The sequence below is a fragment of the Sorex fumeus genome, unplaced genomic scaffold (assembly GCF_029834395.1).
Source record: "Sorex fumeus unplaced genomic scaffold, SorFum_2.1 ptg000111l, whole genome shotgun sequence".
In the NCBI taxonomy this organism is placed as follows: Eukaryota; Metazoa; Chordata; class Mammalia; order Eulipotyphla; family Soricidae; genus Sorex; species Sorex fumeus.
In genome coordinates, this window is record NW_026606168.1 from 7,962,871 (window position 1) to 7,986,904 (window position 24,034).

The 24,034-nt window shown below is 43.2% G+C and overlaps 1 protein-coding gene across 1 annotated transcript in view; it reads left to right on the top strand.

The window, feature by feature from the left end:
* GALK2 (galactokinase 2) overlaps nucleotides 1-24,034 on the top strand; it is a 145,269-nt gene that overhangs the window by 65,844 nt on the left and 55,391 nt on the right. The window contains exons 6-7 of the mRNA XM_056135382.1: nucleotides 7,194-7,292; nucleotides 8,651-8,803. Coding sequence (XP_055991357.1) covers nucleotides 7,194-7,292; nucleotides 8,651-8,803 — 252 coding nt within the window. The remainder of the gene's footprint in view (nucleotides 1-7,193; nucleotides 7,293-8,650; nucleotides 8,804-24,034) is intronic.

Sequence of the window (24,034 nt, forward strand, 5' to 3'; positions counted from 1 at the left end):
CTCTTAACTTGCACTTACGGTAGCCAGTAATAGCTGGGTAGTCTTGTCTTGGGTACTGCTTAGTAAATAAGGTTTTCTATGGGTGAGACTAGTAAACTTAAAGAGATTAACATTTTCCACCTATGGAATTATTTTATTTTGAACAACCTCATTAGCAAACCTGCTAAAGAAAAAAGATAAGAGTTTACTTTGTTAATGCAGACATTTTTTGGTGTTTTAATCAGTGGTTTTTATAAATATCCAGGCTTAGCAAGTCAGTGTGTTCAGGGATTCTTAGCCCTTCTCACAACTATTGGATTCTGCTATTACTCCTCTTACTGGGGACCCACTAGCCAGCAGAGGGGTGAACCATTTAACTTGGGAGCACATGTGACTTTTGGTTCTTTCCCAGGCTGCTTCAAGAGCAGAACCACACAAAGAGCTAAATTAACCTCATTAACTTATTTCTGTAGCTTTAAAAGAAAGTCTATGAATAATGTCAGGTTTCTCCAAACTATCCAGAGGGCAAGAATGAGAATAGGCATGGATTTATTGGCTGCAAACTTAGGGAAAGTTTCTCATGCAGTCAAATGGTCTTTTCTAATAATTATCAGACATATTTTCCAGGGAAGGATAGAACTAAAAATCACAAGTTGCGGGTTTGGAGATTCCTGGGGTTCTTGAAGTGCTCAGTTACAAGGGCAGAGGAAATAGATGGATAGGGAGGGAAATGAGTTCATCTTAGAGTTTGTTCTGCCTCTCTTGGGGCTCTTCCGCTGTATGTATGCGTGCTGGGAGGTTGAGGTGGAGTGTGGGTTGGGGAAGTTGTGGGTGAGGGGAGATGAGAGAAGTGAGAAAGATAGGAGAAATGCTTGAGGCTCAGAAGCTATCAGGAGGCAAGTTGGCTTTGTTCTTTACTAAGGTACAGTTGGGTCCTGGAATTTGTCCTACTTTTTTTTTTTTGCGTCACACCTGGTGATGCACAGGGGTTATTCCTGGTTCTGCACTCAGGAATTTCTCCTGGTGATGCTCGGGGGACCATATGGGATGCCGGGAATTGAACCTGGATCGGCCGCATGCAAGACAAATGCCCTACCCTCTGTGCTATTGCTGCAGCCCTGTCTTCCACTTTTCTTGAGGTTTACTTTCAGTATGCCTCACTCCATATACTTTTGTTGGTGTGCTTTTGATAGCAATTTCTTATTTTCACTAAATTCACTGATACTTTACATAATTTAAATATGTTTGGAATATTGATTTGGTGCCTTTGCCTTTTACTGTGTCTGATTAAAATTCTTGGAGGACATTTTATGATTCTATTTCTAGTTTCCCAAAGACAGAAAAGATGTAGTAGGCTTACATGTCTCAGAATGACAGTCTCTGCTCTTGTCATTTATGTGCTCTGCCACTTAAAAATGCCTTTATTAATGGTTCTGACTTCTGGACATGTAAACTCTGATGAAGACTATGATGAAGACTATGACTTAGCTCTGATATTTGCTTATGGTCGGAAGCAAATTCTTCCTTAAACAGAACTCAAAATAAAGCAAACAGACAAACAATGTGCTCTTGTTTCTTCACGTCTCATCTTTTAGGACTGACCTTTCTGCTTTTAGTCTGGGGGTGGATGGCTAGGGCTATTGGGGAAGCCAGCCTGTGGGCCTGCTGCTGAAGTTTATACTACAAGCATGTTTAGTTTGGCAGGCAGGGAGTTTTTCCTCCAAGTTAGACTGAAATGTTTTAAACAAAGAACCCACTCTCCTGTTTGCCTTAGGCTCCATTATTTCATATTGTTGAGTTGGTTCTCCTAGAAGGTATTCAGAATCCTTTAAGTTTTCTTTCCCTAAACACTTTGGAAAATGAGCTTGTATTTCAGAATATTTATACCTGTCTTCATATTTGATTTGTGACTCTGCTATTCAATTGTGTAAATCAAATTTAGTGCAGAGGCACTAAATCTATATTCCATACATATTTAACTTGTGTAAAGTATCAATGGATTTAATGGAAATAAGAAATAGCTGTTAAAGGCACACCAACAAGTCCTGATTCCACCACTTTTTGTTATGTATATCAATACCCCTCTAGACTTTACACACTCTGCTGCTAAAAATTCCTCATTAATATGAAAATATTAAAATTAATAATTGCATGTAGTTCTTTGTTGAGTGTGAGTTTTTTTTTATATATTTGTATATTTTTTATGGAATTATCATGAGATACAGTTACAAAACTTTCATGTTTGAGTTTCAGTTATGCAATGATCAAACACCCATCCCTCCACCAGTGCACACTCTCCACCACCAATGAGGTGTTTTTTAAAGAAAAAATGTAGTTCATCAGATTAAAAATTCAGATTTTATATTCATCAGATTAAAAATTTAGTCATCAGAGTAATCCCATGACTGGATTCCCAGAGTAATCCCGGGAAGGTGGGTATTTTGCTCCATATGAATGACAGGCAATAGAGCATTGTAATTAGGGATATGTGTTCATGCAAGAGTTCCAGTTTTGATCACACCACTGTATGGGCCCCACGCCAACCCCTCACCCCAGCACCTTCAGGAGTGATCCTGAGGCTCTAGGCACTGCTGGATTTGGCCCCCAAAACAAAACAACAAAGAGTATGTATTCTGGAGTTAGACAATTGGAGTTTGAATTTCAGTTTTACTAATTATTAACCTAGTCTCAATCACAAAGCTCATTCATTTTACTCATCTTCAAATGAAGAAATATTTTTTTCATAACTAGCTATGAGAGGTAAATAATCATAACAGTACCTGGCATATAATATTACCTGAGAGTTATTATTATTAACATTGCAGAAAGGAGTGGAGCAATAGCACAGAGGTAGGGCATTTGCCTTGCACACAGCTGGCCCGGACGAGCCGGGTTCTATTCTTCTGCCCCTCTCGGAGAGCCTGGCAAGCTACCAAGAGTATCTCGCCTGCACAGCAAAGCCTGGCAAGCTCCCTGTGACGTATTCAATATGCCAAACACAGTAACAAGTCTTAACGTTACTGAGCCCACTTGAGCAAATCGATGAACCATGGGAGGACAGTGCAGTGTTACAGTGACAGTGCAGGAAGAAGTGAAAAGTCAGAAAAATCAAACAATCTCTTTAAAGCCACATAACTAGTTAGTAGGTGAGTTTGGCCTTTACCAAAGATTTGGACGCTTGTGGTATGGATTTTGAATCCGTTATGAATTCTGGGAGAAGTGGCAACTGTAAAATGAGTCATTCTTTCAACTTTATTTAATTTGCTTTTGGTTTCATCACATGTAGTAGTTTGGGGTACTGCCCATTCAATCACGGGATCCGTGGGTCTGAAATCTTTATGGGAGGATACAGCAAAATGGAAGGATGTCCCTAACCATGTGGGTGAACTGTCCTTAACAGAGATGCTGGGACCATTTTGAATTATTTCCAGATCAAGATTCTGGAAAATCAACACCCTATTTTACAAAACAATGAAGTTTTGGCCATACAATTTACAAAACATTGAGTCAATGCATATCTTTCTAGACTTCAGATTTTTTTTTTTGTTTTTTGGGTCACACTTGATGATGCTCAGGGGTTACTCCTGGCTTTGCACTCAGGAATTAGTCCTGTGGTGCTCAGGGGACCATATGGGATGCCGGGAATCCAACCTGAGTGGGCTGCATGCAAGGCAAACGCCCTCCCCACTGTATTATGGCTCCAGCCCCTTTTAGATTCTTTTCTAAGAGGAGGAAATCATTGAAGAGGAGAAAATACTTAGGATATATTACTTAGGAAAATACTTAGGAATACTTATATTTTGGTAATTGTATTTATTGCTTTGCATCCCTTTGAAGTGGTGAAAAATTATATCATCTCTAATGGGGATGCTTGTGGGGGAGTAATTAAAGTTCTATATTCTTTTAATGGAAAGAATATAGGCCGGAGTCAGACAGTGAAGTTCAAATCCTAATTCCACCACTTTTTGTTATGTATACCATTTCTTCTTCTGTATGTTAATGATGTTAATAATGTTTGAAAGCTTAAAGGTGATAACCCTCACTAAAGAGATAATGTGTGGATGAGTGTTATTGCTTATATGTGGAGAGGGGGAGGATAGGAGTCAATTTTCACACTGACTCAAAGTCATTGCTGAAGTGTAAGCCAGGGTCTGATTTCTCACTGGAGTGCTGTGTGGACTTCTTCACCTGGGCATATTGTTTTTTTCACATTTTAAATTTTGAGTGTTAGCAAAAATCCAAAACCAACATATAATTCTTGAACCCAGCTATAGAAAGCAAATCACTTCACAATGCTTTGTCAGCATGTCTGATTTGGGGGTGGGGGGGGTAAACTCTAAATAATAGTGGTGAATCTTTTATTGAAACAATGAATCTAATCAAAGCAGATAGAGTGTTAACTAGAATTCATCTGCCCCACAGGGACTGGGAGGGGTGGGGGGTGGGGTTTTATTGGGGTTCTTCATGGTAAAAAATAAGTTTGGGTAAAGGGAAATGTGCTTGATATTTGCATGACTGAGACCTAAACCTGAAAGCTTTGTAACCTTTCCCATGGTGATTCAATAAATAAATAAATAAATTTAAAAAAAAATTTTGAGTGTTCACCCAACTACAGATGAATGGATCAAGAAGTTGTGTTTTATGTATGCACAATAGAATACTGTGTGGCTTTAAAAATGAATAAAATCATGCGATTTGCAGCAACCTAGATGGAACTAGAGGATATCATGCTGAGTGAAGTCAGTTGGAAGGAAAGATTTCTCTCATATGTGAGAATTAGAGATACATAGCAAGATAGTAACAAAGATCCAAAGATAGTGCAATGGGAGAAGTGATCTACACAATCAAATTAGGGTGGGGCTTGGGAGCGAGAGGTGGTTAGGGTCTTTGGGATAGAGATGTGGGTACACTGGTGATGGGTGTGGTATTGGAATTATGTGCACGAGAGACCATTGTTAATAGCATAGTAAACCACGAAATGCAACTTTTTAAAAAATAAATTCCAAGTGTTTGAATATTTGGTGACTAATTTATATTTAATGTACCTATTGTAGACATGTTTCTGGCCTTGTATGTTCAATAGGTCTCATACAATGACCATTAATTACATCAAAATCCCAAGTTTATCTTATACCACAGGTCAGGATATTTTTTTTTTTCTTTTTGGGTCACAACAGGTGATGCACATGGGTTACTCCTGGCTCTGGCACTCAGAAATTACTCCTGACGGTGCTCAGGGGACATATGGGATGCTGAGAATTGAATCCGGGTTGGCTGCGTGCAAAGCAAATGCCCTACCTGCTGTGCTATCATTCCAGCCCCAGGTCAAGATACTTTTAGTGAATCCACATGGCTGTGATTGAGTATGGCACTGCATCTGCAGGATGGTGTTAGGGCAGCTGTCTTTGTAGGATGAGCGAAGTAGGTGATTATGCAATCTTTATTCTATACTTGGCATTGTGTGAGGTCAGGGATACAAAAAGACTACCTAATTTTATCTATTTCTGAAAGGAGAGAGGAGTGCTTAGTGGGGAGGACAGAGAATAACACTTTAAAAGGCACTGACATGAGAGTGCCTGGAAGTGATGAAGAACAGCATTTATTCAGCATTCATGATGGTCTGAGCTTGGGTTTTACGTGGCTAGGGGTGGGATATTGCTTGTTGGAAAATGATCAAGGACAAAATTGCTAAAGTCACGTATGCTAGCCCTGCTCAGAAGTATGAGCATCATGACTCTGGCATCTAAGCTGGCACAAGATAACTGTATCTGTGTTTGGGAATGATCACTCTAGGAGGATTTCCCACTAAATTGTCTTTTTGGGGGGAGGGTCACATCCGGCAATGCACAGGGGTTACTCCTGGCTCTGCATTCAGGAATTAGCCCTGGCGGTGCTCTGGGGACCATATGGGATGCTGGGAATCAAACCCGGGTTGGCCATGTGCAAGGCAAATGCTCTACCCGCTGTGCTATCGCTCCAGCCCCTAAATTAAGTCTTAAGGTGAAGGAAAAAATGAACAAATAATGACCAGTCAAAGAAATAAATGGGTGATAATAGCTGTAAATGTTCTATAAGTTCAGAGAAAGGGTTGCTCTAGTGGGAACAATATTTGAGGACGTGGAGGAGGATTTAAATTGTCGGCCCTGTGACTTGACCATAGAAGGTAACATGGCCAGTAAATCAGGTGTTGAGCAGGACTAGTATTTATTTGAAAGAAGATTGGAAGTAATACAAGGTTGCATGAACAAATGAGATTCCCAAGAAGACAAAACTAATTAGAAAAGAGTGGTAGATAATATTATTTCGTGTGAAAAGCGGTCCTATATTTTGGAAGATTTGAAAGCCCCAATTGGGGAGCTTGAATTGAATTTATTGACCAATAAGAGGTTATTGGAGATTATTAAACAGGTAATCTGACATTTTCAGATCTAACTAAACTGTACTAGTGTATCGATTCTCTTTATCTTAATTGAGGAAAAACTGTTTCTGGAGAGATGATGATGCTGGTTTAATTTCTTAATATTAAAGGAAAGGACAGAAGCAGCTTTGCTTTGGGGCTGGGAAAAAAAAGTTGGTAACCTCAGTTAGCCTTTGGGAGAGATTATGGAATAGTTCCCTATAGGGGCACAAAGGAAGTTGAAACAGAAATGAATGAGTGCCAATGTGAGATATTTTGGGTGATAACAGTATAGAGAGGAATGGAACACATAGAAATAGGAGAGAAACTGCTTGCTTTGTAGAGCTTGTGGGAGCAGTTTTTTTTTTTTTTTGCCTTGTGGAGCAAGAGAAACCATTTGCCATGTGGTTAAGTGGGGAAAGGCACACCTGGTAGTGCTCAGAAACTACTTTTATTTCTGTGTTTGGGACTTGCTCCTGGTGGTGGTTGAGAGACCAGATGTATTGCAGGGAATTGAACCCAGACCTCTTGCATGTTAAACATGTTCTCAGCCTAGCCTAGCTTATCTCAGAGAGTTTTAGGAATAGTTTCAGGCCATGCATAGATAATATCTCATTCCATCCCACAGTTGTTATACTTTTATACTGAATCCCATGGTAATCTGGAAATCCTTGTTAATACGGTTCTTCATGTAGCTGCTATAGGTTGATCAGCACTGGAATTGCATCCAGACCTATTTACCATGTCTGGAGTAATCAATGAATGAGAAATAGCTTATGACTGTACTCACTGTGCAAATCAAATTTTACTTTTCCAGGTAGAACTTGCTGAAATATGTGCCAAGAGTGAACGTTACATTGGCACTGAAGGAGGCGGGATGGACCAGTCCATATCATTTCTTGCCGAAGAAGGAACTGTAGGTGACATTGGGTTATATTGAAATACCAACTAGGGAAAATTTTCATGATACACGAAACCTTGATTAAAATCCTCAGAATGTTTGATTTTGGACACCACACTGTAGGATAACATTTCTCAGCTGCTTTGTACTCCAAGGGTACCTATTCTATTTTGTGTTAATCACTTCTACCAAACTTTCCAAAATTGCACTTCAGATTTATTTATTTTTCTTTTCTAGTCCCCTAGCCCCTCTTCTATTTCTCTTCATTGTTAATATGAGGTTTCCCAACTCTAGTTACTGGGACCTCCTTTCCTGCCCTTGTCTCAAATCACTTGATCTCATGGCATTTTCATAATCTCTTGTTGGTTTGAAACCCAAAGGTTACTTCTCTTACCACATATATTCACAACCTCTCTTTTTATAATTTACTCTTTGGTATCATTTTTCTCTGTCAACATTTTTGGGGCTTCAGTGGTGGGAAAAAGAATGTTGATAGTAAGCCAGGAATGAATTCCTTAGCTTGATACCACTTCCCCTTGGCTATCAACTCTTTTAGGCAGAGCGAAGGTTTTGGTCTTTGTCCATAAACTGCCCATTTCCAAAATAGAAGCAGACATTTCTTTAAAATATTTTCTTCATGTCTCATTAGATTTTTACAGACTAGGCTTTTTCCCCCCCACAAATATGTGGATTTCTTTACATTGAGAATATTTGTTGTTGATATCACTATGCCAAATATATGAGGCAGGAGGACATTTGGTTTAATGCTGAGAAAATACTCTAGTTGTATTGGATGAGGTCCTATAAGCAGTCATGGTGCCATTTCATAGTATGACTTTTTTTCCCCTCTAACTTTACCTGCCACTCCTCACCTCTCCAACTCTACGTTTCAGGCAAATTTCAATACCCAAAATATTGTTAACACCCACTTTTTTTCAGCCTTTGAACTTGCATAAACACTTCACTTTTCTCAAGATCCTAATTGGGAAAAGAAACTGTCCCACTCTTATTCTTATTCATTCATTGAGACTCACGTTTAGATTTCCCTCTCTTTCAAAGTTGCTTACACTAGGCTCTATCTGGTCAGCATGTTCCATTCGAACATGTGTCTGTATAGTGCCCTACACTTTCCTACCATAATGATACTTATACCCTGGAAATGGATATCTACTTGATTGTCTTTCCCTCTAGAATATAAGATCTGTGAGAGCAGGTTATTCTCAGCCTTAATGTTATTTCTCCAGGACATGGAAGTCAATGAATAACATCTGAATAAATGAATGCACTTTGGGGAAATTTTTTGCTAAGACAAGTAAATGCACAAACCATTAAACATTTTCTAAATTTGAATGAATTATTTTTTCTTCCTATAGGCCAAGTTAATAGAATTTAGTCCTCTGAGGGCAACTGATGTGAGACTTCCAAATGGAGCAGTGTTTGTGATTGCCAACAGTTGTGTGGAAATGAATAAGGCAGCAACATCCCATTTTAATATCAGAGTGATGGAGTGTCGGCTGGCTGCGAAGGTATGAACTTGGGACACAACTAAAACTTGAAATAGCCCTTCTCTTGACTTTTTTTTTTATTTTCCTAAATCTCAGGGTACCATTCCTATGGCAGTAAAGAATAAAATGTGGCTCCAAATACAGGAAATAAATAAATCTAATAGTTTGCTCTACAACTTCTTGCTATTTGGAAGATATATGTCTTTTAGGATGATAATTGGGAGAAGACGACAGCTTGATCTGTGAGGTACAAGTCATGGGATAGATTTATGGGTGGAGAAAGGTAGTTGGAGGGAATTAATAAGTAACCAAAACTGGTCTTGTTTTCTCAACAAAAGTGATGGCAGCCTCTCCCACTGGCTCTCTAAGATGCATTCTTTTTCTGATTCTATTTAAATATATAGAGTTAGTATGACCCCACCCATCCCAATAAAGCCTCTACATGTCTACTAGGGAAATGCCAGCCATATGAGAAATTTGATACTTCTCCATAGTGTAGACCCTTGCCAGTCAAGGAAGTATTTATTGAATACCTCACAGCATAAAGACGTGTAAAATGAGTCAGAAGAGAGGAAAATGTCACGATTAGGAGGTTTGAAAAAGGTAACATGAAATATGAAATTGTTAGTGATTGTTAGTGATGGTTAGTGATTAAGTGGTGTGTGATCATGTACAATAAGTGACATTAAATATGGTAGGCACCAAATGTTATTTGATATTACTAGAAAGTTGCAGAACTGAGAATGGGAAACTTGGAAATGGATTGTGGATCAGATGTTTCACTGTGCTTCCACCCACTCATCTTTCAGAGAGCACTTAGGATCAGGGTTTAGAAATTTAAATCGGATCTGGTAATATCTCTGCTTAACTTCATTCAAAAGCCCTTCATTTCATTAGACTAATGTAAAATGTTCTTAACACACTGCCTGAAAAACCCTGTAAGTTCTGATTTCTAGGTCCCTCATTCTTCCTTTCTTAACACTCCCATCCCCAGTACACTCCTGACAGGAAGCTTGTTCCCCTATCCCTTTTAGAAGTTGCAGTCTAAATGCCTTTCTGGGAAGCACGTTTGATACTTACTCCCAAATGAAGGCAGGGCCTCCTCCTTTTTCCCAGCACTTGTACTCCTAGTTATGGCATTTCTTACAATTGTACAACTTCCCTCCCCCCCCCCCCCCCCCCCGGCCCACCTTGATATGCCAAACACAGTAACAAGAAGTCTCACAATGGAGACATTACTGGGCCCACTCGAGCAAATCAATGAACAACGGGAGGACAGTGACAGTGACAGTGACAGTGATTTCCCCCTTTCCCTTCCTCCCGCCCTCCCGCCCACCAATCCCTGCAATGTGTTTCCCTCCACCATTGTCTCTGGGTCCTCCCTCATTCCTTAATCACTATCTCACTCCCCTACCCCATCTCACTGTTCTGTAGACTAGTTCTGTAGACCAGTTCTTGGATTTTGTTGCTTTTGGCCTTAAAAGAGTCAGAAGGAGAGGGACAGACACAGATTGACTGCATTCATTTGTAGGATGTAAAGAAAATAGTATGAAACTAATATCCAAGACCAGGGAAAACAGGAGCCAGGTGGATTGGTCAGTGACTGGAAGCCTGCCACAAGTGTGTGTGGTGTGAAGGGACCAGTATGACAATAATGTTGTAAATGATCACTTTGGACAGGAACTGAGTATTGAAAGTGGGTAAAGGGATATATCTGATAATCTTTCTGTATATGTATTGCAAGCCATAGGTCCAAAAAGGGGGATGGGTTTTGGGGAAGGGGAGAGAGAAAGAGAGAGAGATAGAGAGAGAGAGAGAAGAGAACGCTTGCCATAGAGGCAGGCTGGGATAGGGGGGTGGACGGGAGGGAAACTGTGGACATTGTTGGTAGGAAATGTATGTACACTGGTGAAGGGACAGGTGTTAGAGCGGAAATTATATGACTGAAAATATGAAATTATATGACTGAAGTTATATGACTAAAATCCAGTCATTAACAACTTTGTAATGTCTATGATTCAATTTAAAAAATCACTGTCACTGTCACTGTCCTCCCGTTGTTCATTGATTTGCTCGAGTAGGCCCACTAATGTCTCCATTGTGAGACTTCTTGTTACTGTGTTTGGCATATCGAATACATCATCAGTAGCTTGCCAGGCTTTGCCATTCGGGTGAGATACTCTCGTTAGCTTGCCAGGCTCTCTGAGAAGAGTGGAGGAATCGAACCCAGCTTGGCCGGGCTGTCTGCGTGCAGGGCAAACGCCCTACCACTGTACTATCGCTCCAGCCCAAAAGCAAGAGGCTGATTTGGATGCATTTAGATAATTTTTAAAAATATGTAAAAGAAATGCTTTACTAGAGCATTTTAATATTAAACTCAAAGTAGTACATATATGGGGGGGGGAGTACATTTTTTTGCTATCCAGGCTTCAGTGAACTTGTTTTCCTTAAGGACACATTTCCTTTTGGAGGAGATGGAAGAAATTAGTGTCTTATTTGTTTGAAGGCTTATTCTTGTTGAGCATTTCTTCAGAGGTCAATGAGTAACTGTTGTCTTCCTGAGGAGATTTCAAACATATACAATATTGTTTTCAAAGTTTAATCATGAAGTCAACTATCGTCCATGATTCCATAGGTGAGTTTATACAAGGAGGAGGCATGTGAAGTGAGTTCATGCTGTGACCTTCTCTTCTGGGAATGCAAGATAGGTGAGGGGGAGGAAAATCTTAAGTTAGTTAGAACCAGGTGTCTCTTTTGGAAGTATAGTAGCTGAAAACCTTAATCTACTTTAGAAGGCTGAGGTTCTTGGAGTCATCTGTTACCTTATTGAGGACATCTTCTGAATTTAACCCTTTAATCTACACATCATTTTAGAAGCATTTTGGCAAACAAAAATGGTGTCTTAATTCGGCTTTTGCTACACATTCCTTCCAAGATAAAACAGTGTTTTAAATAATCTCATTTTTTTTCTCTTTTAAAATGCGTAAGATAGAAAACCAGAGAACTTGGAACTGGAGCAATAGTACAGTGGTGAGGAAGGATGCTTGCCTGATTTAGCAATCCCTGGCTCCCCATATGGTCCCCCAAATCCTGCCAGCAGTGATCACTGAACACAGAGCCAGGAGTAAGCCCTGAGCACTTCTGGGTGTGACCCCAAAGCAAACTAAAGGAAAACCAGAAAACGTCATCAAGATGGAAAATGTTCTCTAAATCATGTTGCTACAAACCACCAGAATCCCAGTTTATATACAAAAGGGAAGTAAGGATAAAACTCACCAATGTGGGGCTGTAGCGATAGCAGGTAGGGCATTTGCCTTGCACGCGACTGACCCTGGCTCAATTCCCAGCATTCCATATGGTCCCCCGAGCACCGGCAGGAGTCATTCCTGAGTGCAGAGCGAGGAGGAACCCCTGAGCATCGCCAGGTGTGACCCAAAAAGCAAAAAAAAAAACCTCACCAATGTGGACTGTATACATACATATTCATATTAGGAATATGTCTTGTCCTGCTAAGCATATTTTCCTAATAAGATGATTTTGTTTTAGCAACATATGCATGAATTTAATTTTTGTTTAAAAATGTTCTCATTAAGTTAGGAAATAAATTCAAGTGAGAAACGTAAAGCTTATCTCAGTCTAGACAATTTCTTTTTCAGGCAATAAAAATATGTGGTTAGTGAAGAAATGGCTAACCATGAAAGCTTTGAAAGTAAGCATAATTAGATAGAATGCTTCACATGGCAAAATATAATGACTAACACTTTTTTTTCCTTTTTGGGTCGCACCCAGCGACGCACAGGGGTTACTCCTGGCTTTGCACTCAGGAATTACTCCTGGTGGTGCTCAGGGGACCATAAGGAATGCTGGGATTGGAACCCGGCCCAGCTGTGTGCAAGTCAAATGCTCTACCCGCCATGCTATTGCTCCAGCCCCTAACACTTTCTTTTTTATTCTCTCCACAACCTCCTCCGTTGGGAGTGCCTGTATGTATGTTACACAGGGAAATATACTAATCCAATAAAGAGGAATTTCCTTTATTTTATTTTACAGTTGACCTATTCTCAAGCTTCTGTTTGTTCTCACTCCTCACCTCCCAACCTCTTTCCCTCAGTGTCCAAAGACTAATTGATGCAGATTTTTAAAAATTCAGTCTATAGACTTATTTGAAATAAAATTAAAAACATTTCAAAGCAAACTCAATAGAGAGTCATAGTGATTACAGTATTTGCGTAAATGAAACTTTAAAGTAAAGCACATTTGTATGGTCTTAAATTAACAAAGTGGCCAGAAATCTTTAATGAACACCAAGTTTTTCAAATTTTGCACAGATTAAGTGGCTCACACTTTTCCATAAATGTTAATGTCTACAAAAGAGAGTATTTCTTAATTACATTGTGGGATAAAATGTGTGATGCTGATAATAAATATTACAGTAAATCAAAAGGCAAAGAGGAGTTGGGCTGCTTTGCACTCTCTGAGCAACTTGTGGCAAATGGAAAACAATGAAGGAGAGAGTTTCTTGTGGTCCTTTGGCACTTCAAGAAAGATTTGCAGGGATTCTTCACAGAGCCTGTCTGGTCAGGGACCATTGCTCACCCAGTTTTTCACTTCCTGTCACTTAGTAGTCAGTATGGAACTTATTCTCCGTCTGGGGGTAGATTGTGAGAAGTGGGCATAATAGTCTCAGGGCTTTGACAGTTTTTCTTAGTTTTGAGTGGAGAAAAGCCAACTGTCCAAGAATGTAGCCAATTTCATTTAGCCTGTTGATGGAGGAAAACATGCTGGATCAAGCTTCTAAGTGTGGAGTATTCAGAGGATGGGAGTCCAAACTGCAGGACAGAAGACACACATATTCGGGGATAGGGTGGTTGTATTTAGGGGGATCAGATTGTAGCAGAGTTTTCAGTGCTGTGTTCAAGGCTACAACAGTGGGAAGCTACTAATTATGGCAGCAAGGTATTTTAGAAATAGTAATTTGGCAGCAGCCCCTTGGTTAAGGAGAAGTGGTTCAAAGAGTGTCTATGGAGATGGGATTAAAAGGGAGGAAGTGGGAGCATGACTAGACTCAGGAGAGGAGTGGGGAGAAGACACTATTATTGGGATTCTGTTTTCCTTTTGGCATGAACATCATTACTTTGAGGAAGTTTTCCTTGACTTCCCTTCCCACTTTCATCCCATTAAGTATCATCCTTTTATATGCTGTTACCACATCTTATGTGTTTCCATTTTAGCAGTTTATCACAATTAAGTTATTCATTGTGTAATTGCTGTTTAACATCTCTCTTCTTGAGTGGACAGACTGTGAGTGCCATGAGGTTAGGAAATGTGGGTGCCTTGGCCACTGCTATTGGCCTAAGCCCTGCAAAGTAGTGGGAACTCAGGAAACACTATTGCAGATATATGTGTTTGAGTGAAGCCAAAGTGGTGAGTCCACTGGGGCTTTAATTTCAAGCAGGAATGTTTGGGAAAGAGCACAATGCTACCATTGACAGATTTGCAGGAATTAGGTTCGCAGGAGACTGGAATGTGGGAGCTGATGGCATTTCCCTATGGAATCTTCTACGAGTGGTTAGAAATTTCACCTTAGAATGGATCTCACCTGGTATGTCTATTAGACTTTACATGTATTTATTTTGAGATAATATTTGAAACCAAGGGCTGGAGTGATAGCACAGCGGGTAGGGCATTTGCTTTGCACACGGCCCATGTGGCCAGCCCGAGTTTGATTCCTCCTCCCCTCTCGGAGAGCCCACCAAGCCACCGAGAGTATCTCGCCCTCACGGCAAAGCCTGGCAAGCTACCCATTACGTATTTGATATGCCAAACACAGTAACAAGTCTCATAGTGTTACTGGACCCACTTGAACAAATTGATGAACAACAGGAGGACAGTGACAGTGACAGTAGAAACCAAGAACTAAATTCAGTTTACTAAGGGAGAGGGCATGGAATTAAAGGTCAGAAGGTCAGGGATTATATTTGGGAGACAACTTCAATTAAATCATAGCACTGTAGCACTGTCCTCCTGTTGTTCATCGATTTGCTCGAGTGGGCACCAGTAATATCTCCATTGTGAGACTTGTTACTGTTTTTGGCATATGGAATATGTCACAGGTAGCTTGCCAGGCTTTGCCATGAGGCCGAGATACTCTCGGTAGCTTGCCGGGCTCTTCAAGAGGGGCAGAGGAATCGAACCCAGGTCATCCGTATGCAAGGCAAATGCCTTACCCACTATGCTATCGCTCTGGCCCCAGTTAAATCATAAAAGGAGAAAAATGAGTCATGAAAGGAATTGGTGATACAGCCGAAGAGAAGGGCCACATGGCGGGCGGGATCCACAGCTCCCGGAGGAAAAAAAAAAAACAAAAACAGGTTCCAAAAAGAGCCGAGATCATCGGGAAGTCCCAGATGGGGTAGGTACCGCCTCCCACCTCCCCCAGATGGAATCCCGGTGACCAGAAGCCTCTACAAGCACAGCTCAAGTATGCGGGAACTAGGACTTTTCCTCAAATCTGCCAGGACTACAGCTCCCAGGTAACCTCTAATTCCGGAAGTCACGCCCACAGCCCGCCCCCCAGCGCCATCTTTACAGCATACAGCCGAAGAGAAGGGCCACATGGAGGGCGGGATCCACAGCTCCCGGAGGAAAAAAAAAACAGGTTCCAAAAAGAGCCGAGATCATCGGGAAGTCCCAGATGGGGTAGGTACCGCATCCCGCCTCCCCCAGATGGAACCCCGGTGACCAGAAGCCTCTACAAGCACAGCTCGAGTATGCGGGAACTAGGACTTTTCCTCAAAACCGCACGACATCTCTCTATATACAAAGTGATCCATGGGAAGTAAACCACCCAACGTTTCTCCCTGAAAATCAGAGTTAAGTTTGGAGCACGGCCACAGCCCCAGAAACACAAGGACTTAATGCAGAATCCAGCAGCTTGGAGCAGAAAAGTGAAAGGACTATGCGTTAATCCAGGCCATCATGTCTGCCCGGAAGGGAAAGGGTATTGCCCCATTTGCCCTCTCTTCTCTGGAAAGAAGGATGGCTGCCGCATGGGAGCCTTGTGGACAGCAGGTATGAGCCGGGGGTGTGGGGGCGACAAAAACCTCATGGGAAGGGGGGCGTTCCGGTCCGTCCTTCACGCCCTACTGAGGTCACCAGTTGCCTCCCACGAGCGGCTCTCCAGCACGGCCACAACCCCAGAAGCACAAGGACTTAATGCAGAACCCAGCATCTTGGAGCAGAAAAGTGAACGGACTATGTGTTAATCCAGGCCATCATGTCTGCCCGGAGGGGGAAGGGTGTTGCTCCCTTCCGCCCTCCTCCCTCTGGAAAGAAAGATGGCGGCCACATGGGAGCCTTGTGGACAGCAGGTATGAGCCTGGGGTGTGGGGGCGACTAAAACCTCATGGGAAGGGGGGCATTTCGGTCCGCCCTTCACGCCCTACCGAGGCCACCAGTTGCCCCCCACGAGCGGCTCTCCAGCATGGCCACGGTCCCAGAAGCACAAGGACTTAATGCAGAACCCGGCAGCTTGGAGCAGAAAAGTGAATGGACTATGCGTTAATCCAGGCCATCATGTCTGCTCTGAGGGGAAAGGGTGTTGCCCCATTCGCCCTCTCCTCTCTGGAAAGAAAGATGGCGGCCGCATGGGAGCCTTGTGGACAGCAGGTATGAGCCGGGGGTGTGGGGGTGACTAAAACCTCATGGGAAGGGGGGCGTTTCGGTCCGCCCTTCACGCCCTACCGAGGCCACCAGTTGCCCCCCACGAGCGGCTCTCCAGCACGGCCACGACTCCAGAGCACAGAAACCAATTTCTTAACTATCTGACTTTCAGTAGAAATACTTCCAGGGTCAATAAGTAAAATAGCAGAAATCCAAAACCAACGTTTAATTCTTGAACCCAGCTATAGAAAGCAAATCACTTCACAATGCTTTTTCAGCATGTCTGATTTGGGGGCGGGGGGGGGGTAAACTCAAAATAATAGTGGTGAATCTTTTATTGAAACAGTGAATCTAATCAAAGCAGATAGAGTGTTAACTAGAATTCATCTGCCTCACAGGGACTGGGAGGGGTGGGGGGTGGGGTTTTATTGGGGTTCTTCATGGTAAAAAACAAGTATTGGTAAAGGGAAATGTGTTTGATATTTGCATGACTGAGACCTAAACCTGAAAGCTTTGTAACCTTTCCCACAGTGATTCAATAAATAAATAAATAAAATAAAAAAATTTAAAAAAAAAGAAAGGAATTGGTATACGGACCAGAGAGGTGAGAGGAACACCAGGAACATTTAGTGCTATAGAAGTTAGTAACATGGAATTTGAAGGAAGTAGCATTCTGTAGCGTGGCAAAGTCACTGATTCATTGAAAGTTAAGAGAACTGAGAAAATCTAGAGGCTCTGCAAGTAGTTTAGAAATATTGAAGAACCATGGAAGGCTTTATTTGATTCAAAGGTGGGACCTGGAAGTGGTGATTAATGGCAGTGGTTCTGGTTGTTGGACAGAGAGAAAAGAGAGAAAATAAAAGGTGGCAATTTCAGGAATAAAGAACTTTAACATAGGAAGCATGCTATGTTTAAAGGCACAGGCAAGAGTTGGAGAGATGGTTCAGTGGACTGAGCACATGCTTTGCATACTAGAGGCCTAGATGTTGCCTGGATGATGGTGCCCAGTGCCATATGGTGGTGCCACTTTCAAGAGGTAACCCCTGAGCACAAAGCCAGGAATGTTCCCTGAGCACCACTGGGTGGGGCCCCCAAACCCAGAAATAAAGAAATAAAGGTGCAGGGAAGGTGTTGGGAGGGAAAAAAAGAACCTAGAGGCATGGAGCTATCAAGAAGAAGAAAAGGGCCCTGATAGAGTGCCTCTTCTGGACCAGACAGTACTGTTTTTATTATCTTTATCTTCACAGTAGTTTGTAAAGTGGATATCGTTAATATAACCCCCATTTTACATACTGGCCATTTCAGACTGAAGAAAGTATAATTTGGTTTAAATAAGTGCAGATGAGCCCAGGTCTGTTTTAGCCTTACTCTTTTCATTGTGGCCCATGGGAGTTACACACGAATGAGATCCAGGATACTATGCATGAGGATGCTTAGGGCAGAAAACAGCCTGTGCTGAGGGTGCAGGGAAGGTTGGAGTAGGTTGTAGTTTATTGTACTTTCTGCTTTTTTTAAAAATAATTTATTTATTTATTGAATCACTGTGGGAAAATTTACAAAGCTTTCAGGTTTAGGTCTCAAGTCGTGCAAATATCAAACACCTTTCCCTTTACCAATACTTATTTTTTACCACGAAGAACCCCAATAAAACCCCACCCCCCACCCCTCCGAATGCCTGTGAGGCAGATGAATTCTAGTTGACACTCTATCTGCTTTGGTTAGATTCATTGTTTCAATAAAAGATGCACCACTATTATTTAGAGTTTACCCCCTCCCCCCAAATCAGATATGCTGAGAAAGCACTGTGAAGTGATTTGCTTACTACAGCTGGATTCAAGAATTAAATGTTGGTTTTGGATTTCCACTATTTTGCTAATTAACCCTGGAAGTATTTCTACTGAGAGTCAGATAATTAAGAGATTGGTTTCTGTGCTCTGGAGTCGTGGCCGTGCTGGAGAGCCGCTTGTGGGGGGCATCTGGCAGCCTCGGTAGGGCGTGAAGGACGGAATGGAACGCCCCCCTTCCCATGAGGTTTTAGTCGCCCCCACACCCCCGGCTCACACCTGCTCTCCACAAGGCACCCATGTGGCCGCCATCTTCTTTCCAGAGAGGAGAGGGCGAATGGGGCAACACCCTTTCCCCTCTGGGCAGACATGATGGCCTGGATTAACGCATAGTCCGTTCACTTTTCTGCTCCAAGCTGCTGGGTTCTGCATTAAGTCCTTGTGCTTCTGAGGCCGTGGCCGTGCTGGAGAGCCGCTCGTGGGGGGCAACTGGTGACCTCAGTAGGGCGTGAAGGATGGACCGGAACGCCCCCCTTCCCATGAGGTTTTTGTCGCCCCCACACCCCCGGGTCACACCTGCTCTCCACAAGGCACCCATGTGGCCGCCATCTTTCTTTCCAGAGAGGAGAGGGCGAATGGGACAACACCCTTTCCCCTCCGGGCAGACATGATGGCCTGGATTAAGGCATAGTTCATTCACTTTTCTGCTCCAAGTTGCTGGGTTCTGCATTAAGTCCTTGTGCTTCTGGGGCCGTGGCCGTGCTGGAGAGCTGCTCGTGAGGGGTGACTGGTGACCTCGGTAGGGCGTGAAGGACGGACTGGAACGCCCCCCTTCCCATGAGGTTTTAGTCGCCCCCACACCCCCGGCTCACACCTGCTCTCCACAAGGCTCCCATGCGGCCGCCATCTTTCTTTCCAGAGAGGAGAGGGCGAATGGGACAACACCCTTTCCCCTCCGGGCAGACATGATGGCCTGGATTAACGCATAGCCCGTTCACTTTTCTGCTCCAAGCTGCTGGGTTCTGCATTAAGTCCTTGTGCTTCTGGGGCTGTGGCCGTGCTCCAAACTTAACTCTGATTTTCAGGGAGAAACGTTGGGTGATTTACTTCCCATTGATCATTTTGTATATACAGAGATGTCGCGCGGCCGCATAAGCCGCCAGGAAAAGCCCTAGTTCCTGCATACTCAAGCTATGCTTGTGGAGGCTTCTGGTCACTGGGGTTCCATCTGGGGGAGGCGGGATGCGGCACCTACCCCATCTGGGACTTCCCGGTGATCTCGGCTCTTTTTGGAACCTGGTTTCTTCTCCGGGAGCTGTGGAGCCAGCCCTCCATGTGGTCCTTCTTCTGTGTGTACCTGCTTTATTTTTTAATGTAGGAGTACTGCTATTTATTCAGCCACTGATTAGCTGATTGAATTGTGCATGAACTCCACCTTACTTTTTTTTTCATTTTTTATAATTTTATTTGTTGCATCACCGTGAGAGCAGTTACAAAGCTTTCAGGTCTAAGTCTCAGTCATACAATGAAACACCCATACCTTCACCAGTGCCCATTCTCCACCACCAAAAACCCCAGTATACCCCCATCCTAAACCCTCCCCCTACCTGTGAGGCAGATGATTTCCACATTACTCACTCTCTACTTTGATCACATTCAGTATTTGAACATCAGACCCACCATTATTATTTGAGATTTTACCCCAACACTCAGATATGCTGAAAAGGCAACAGTAGACAATTTGTGTTCTATTGCTGGTTATGAATAACATATGATGTTGAGTGGCTGCAGTAGGGCCACCTGATTTTGAAATTCCGAAATTTTAACACTTAAATCTGGAGGGATTTCTGCCAAAAGCCACTGGGTTTTGAGATTTGCTCCTGAGTCTCTGGAATTATGGCTGTTGGGCAGCTTGATCAGGAGCCAGAGAGGCCGTTCGTGGGTGATGACTTGGGGTCTCTTTGGGACGGGGAGACCAGGACCGGCTCCACCCCCATCCTGTGAGACCCAACAAGTTTCGTCACTGCAGGCCCAGACCTGACTGTCCAATGGCCTTTGGAGGATGACGGCCACTGAGCCGCCAAGGGGGAGCAGGCGGAGGGACAGCACCCTTTCCCCCCTGGGGTGGCCCAACCTACTGCCTGGTCTAGATGCATTTCTGACAAAAGCCACTGAGTTTCAAGATTTGTTTCTGAGTCTCTGGGATCATGGCTGTTAAGCAGCTTGATCAGGAGCCAGAGAGGCCGTTCGTGGGCGATGACTTGGGGTCTCGTTGGGGTGGGAAGACAGACCCGGCTCCCCCCACATCCCATGAGGCTCAACAAGTTTCGTCACTGTGGGCCCAAGCCTGACTGTCCAATGGCCTCTGGAGGATGATGGCCACTGAGCAGCCAAGGGGGAGCAGGCGGAGTGACAACACCCTTTCCTCCCCGGGGTGGCGTGGCGACAGTAACGTACTGTGGGGTCCGGATGCATTTCTGCCAAAAGCCACTGAGTTTCGAGATTTGTTTCTGAGTCTCTGGGATCATGGCCATTAAGCAGCTTGATCAGGAGCCAGAGAGGCCGTTCGTGGGCAATGACTTGGGGGTCTTATTGGGGTGGGGAGGACAAGGCCGGCTCCACCCCCATCCTGTGAGGCCCTGCATGTCTTGTCACTGTGCGCCCAAACCTGACTGTCCAGTGGCCTCTGGAGGATGGCGGCCATCGGGCTGCCAGGGGGAATAGGCCAAGGCAAAAAACCTATTCCCACCTGGCTTGGCCCAGCACCGGTAACCTACTGCAGGGACCGGAAGCATTTCTGCCAAAAGCCGTTGGGTTTCGAGATTTGTTTCTGCGTCTCTGGGATCATGGCCATTAAGCAGTTCAATCAGAAACCAGAGAAGCCATGCCTCCAATTATATACTGAGCTGGAGGTGCTTTGTGGGTGTGTTTCCCACATACCTAACTTTTGGCCGTTTACTTTTTTGGTAAACTTTGCCCCAAGTTTTTGGGGTCTGGCCAAAGGCACAGCAGCAATGTGTATCTGGGGTATCTGGAATTCTGAAGGCGCCATCAGGCTGCTCATGCACTCTTCTCACAGGTACAGACTGCCCTGCTGGCGGTACCCTAACCCCTTTCTGCTGTTTTTTCAAATCAAACAAAAATGTGTGTGTTTTCAAATTAAAATAAGCATCTGTGCTTGGTATAACCGGAAGCAACAACACAGCTGCTTTTGCTGTGTGGAAAACAACTTGTTGAAGGAGTTATTGTTTGTAGTGTTAGTTCAGGGAAAAATCAGAAATTTTTATTGATCTGTTGAGAGGACTTGGCCCTTTAGCCATTGATTTGTTAATGCTACTAAATGCAACAGCAAAAGTCAAAAAGAGGTTTCTAACAAATAGGCTCTTGATTTAGGCCCACATTTTAGTACTTTCCTACCACACCCTCTTACTGGAAACCCTAGCAACTTTTTCTGATGGGACTTTTTCTGGCTGCTGCAAAGTGCTTACTTTGCACCTGGGGCTACATGGAAGGACTCAATACTCCTGGAAGCAGGCCTCAACTCTTCTCCTAGTGATGGAGGAGAGTAAGTGGACCCGCAGCTTAGATTTCTTGCTCATCTCGAAGGTTATTCGCACAAGTCTCAGGGGCTGCAGTCCTGTCTCACCTGTTCTCATCTGTGTTCCCCAGGGCCTGCCTTTGAGGAAAATCAGCTTAAATAGGTTCACTCTGTCTGCCTCTTTCCAGGAATGAAGAGAACACTTGCTGCTTCCTTTCTTGTCCACAGAGTGTCAAACAGTTTAGAAAGCTCCCAGAAGTCCAGAAGTGGTATCGAATATGCATGGTTAATGTTTACAGTGATGAAAAGAAGATGGTGAATGTGGGCAGAGAACTGCTTTCCTTTATTTCCCTGCCCTGCTACTGAGTAGCTTGCGATGAAATGCCCCCATCATCCTCACTCGAAGACCAGCTTTACAAGTGAGCTCAGTCAATCAGTCACCAGGGCTGCAAGTTGCAGTTTGCCCCATAAAGTTCTCTTTCTAAGTTACAGCAATCTTACCCACCCATCTCCCTGCTCTGCAAGTCATCTTTCTGTTTCCCAAGCCAACTTTCAAAGGGCTTAAACAGCTTTCCTGTTTTATGCCCATGATGAAGTGTTCTATTCAGTGGCTATTCAATGGCCGTGCAGCTGTCCTTGGGGACATGTGGCATATTCATCATGAATTCAAATCCTCACCAAATTGGCTGTGTGAACCTTCCAGCTGAGGGTTGAGTAGACCCAGCAGTAAACTGGGATACTGCTGAAGTGAATGTGAACTTCTGTATGTTAGTGATCCTGGAGAAGAAAAACCACATAGAGAGGGCTGCCTTTGCAAACAGCCTCGTGGGCTGCCTGGTCAAAGCCCTCACAGAAGCCCTTTCTCCTATTGCGTCCCTGGCCTGGTTTCCTGGGATCAAGGGCCCTAGGCACTGTGACTTGTCTAAGCGTGGCCAGGGATGACAGTTTGGGAATCAGTGTTAACTGAAAAATTCTTAGGAAGAGCATACTCTCATCTCTGGGGGCAATTCTTTGGTGTTTTTATTTTCTCTTCTGTGTTTTAAAAATCATAGGAATCTTCATTTCTAATCGAAATCTTAGTTTGTATTTAGAAACCCATTTTGAAGACTCCAGCAGAGATTTGAAGTAGTGTCAATAACAGATCTCGGTCATTCGTCATCGAGAAACAAATAATAGAAAGAAAACAGTAGAACCCAAACAACCAATAGAAGTAAAAACATCTAAAACCATAGAGCACAATAAAAATATTATTTGTCAGTATAATTCATTTGGCTTGTTTCAGGTAGATTTGGATCTTAGTTTCGAGCAAGTATCATTCTAGGTGGATATGTACATTAGCTCTATTTTCTGTATAAAATCAGTATATCAGGGCTGGAGAGATAGCTCAGAGGGCTGGACTGCATATTTTGCATACGGGAGGCTCAAGTTGGATCTGGTTCCTCAAATACCACCTTAGTGACTGCTGAGACAGAGCCAGGAGTCCACTGTCCACTGTCCACTGTCCTCCCGTTGTTCATCGATTTGCTCGAACAGGCCCAGTAACGTCTCCATTGGAGACTTTTGTTGTTACTGTGTTTGGCATATCGAATATATCACAGGTAGCTTGCCAGGCTCTGCCATGCGGGCGAGATACTCTCGGTAGCTTGCCAGGCTCTCTGAGAGCCAGGAGTAAGTCCTATCAAGTGTCAGGTGCACCTTCCCTCTTACCTGCCCCTCCCCCCTCCCCTCAAAAAAAAAAGAAATATTATGAGTTGAAGATAAGCTCAAGTGGTAGAACACATTCTGGGCATGTAGAAGGCCTAAGTTCAATCCCTGGTGACAACTCATGTTCCCTTGTTCCCCCCCCAAAACCCCCCAACATCACTGTTTGTAGCCCTGGTGGCCCTTGAGTACTACTGGGTCGGAACCAGAAGGCATATACTACAGGGCTGAGAACCATTAGGCATATACTAGAGGCCACTGGCAGTGGCTTCTATCAAAATTTAAAATATATTGTATATTTCTGCTGTATGTATGTCTTTCTAAACTTCTCAAGTTGTTGGGATATACACTAGAATATAGAACATGAATGAATTAATGAAATGAATTAAGAAGTCCATCTGTGTAGGAGGTGTCAATCCAACCATACTAATAAATACTACCCTAATGTGCTAAGAAAACAAAATCAAAAGAAAACTTGTTTCTCTTGATTTTCATTATTTTATTGCTTTTCATATATATATATATATATATATATATATATGTTTGTTTGCTTGATTTTGGGCCACA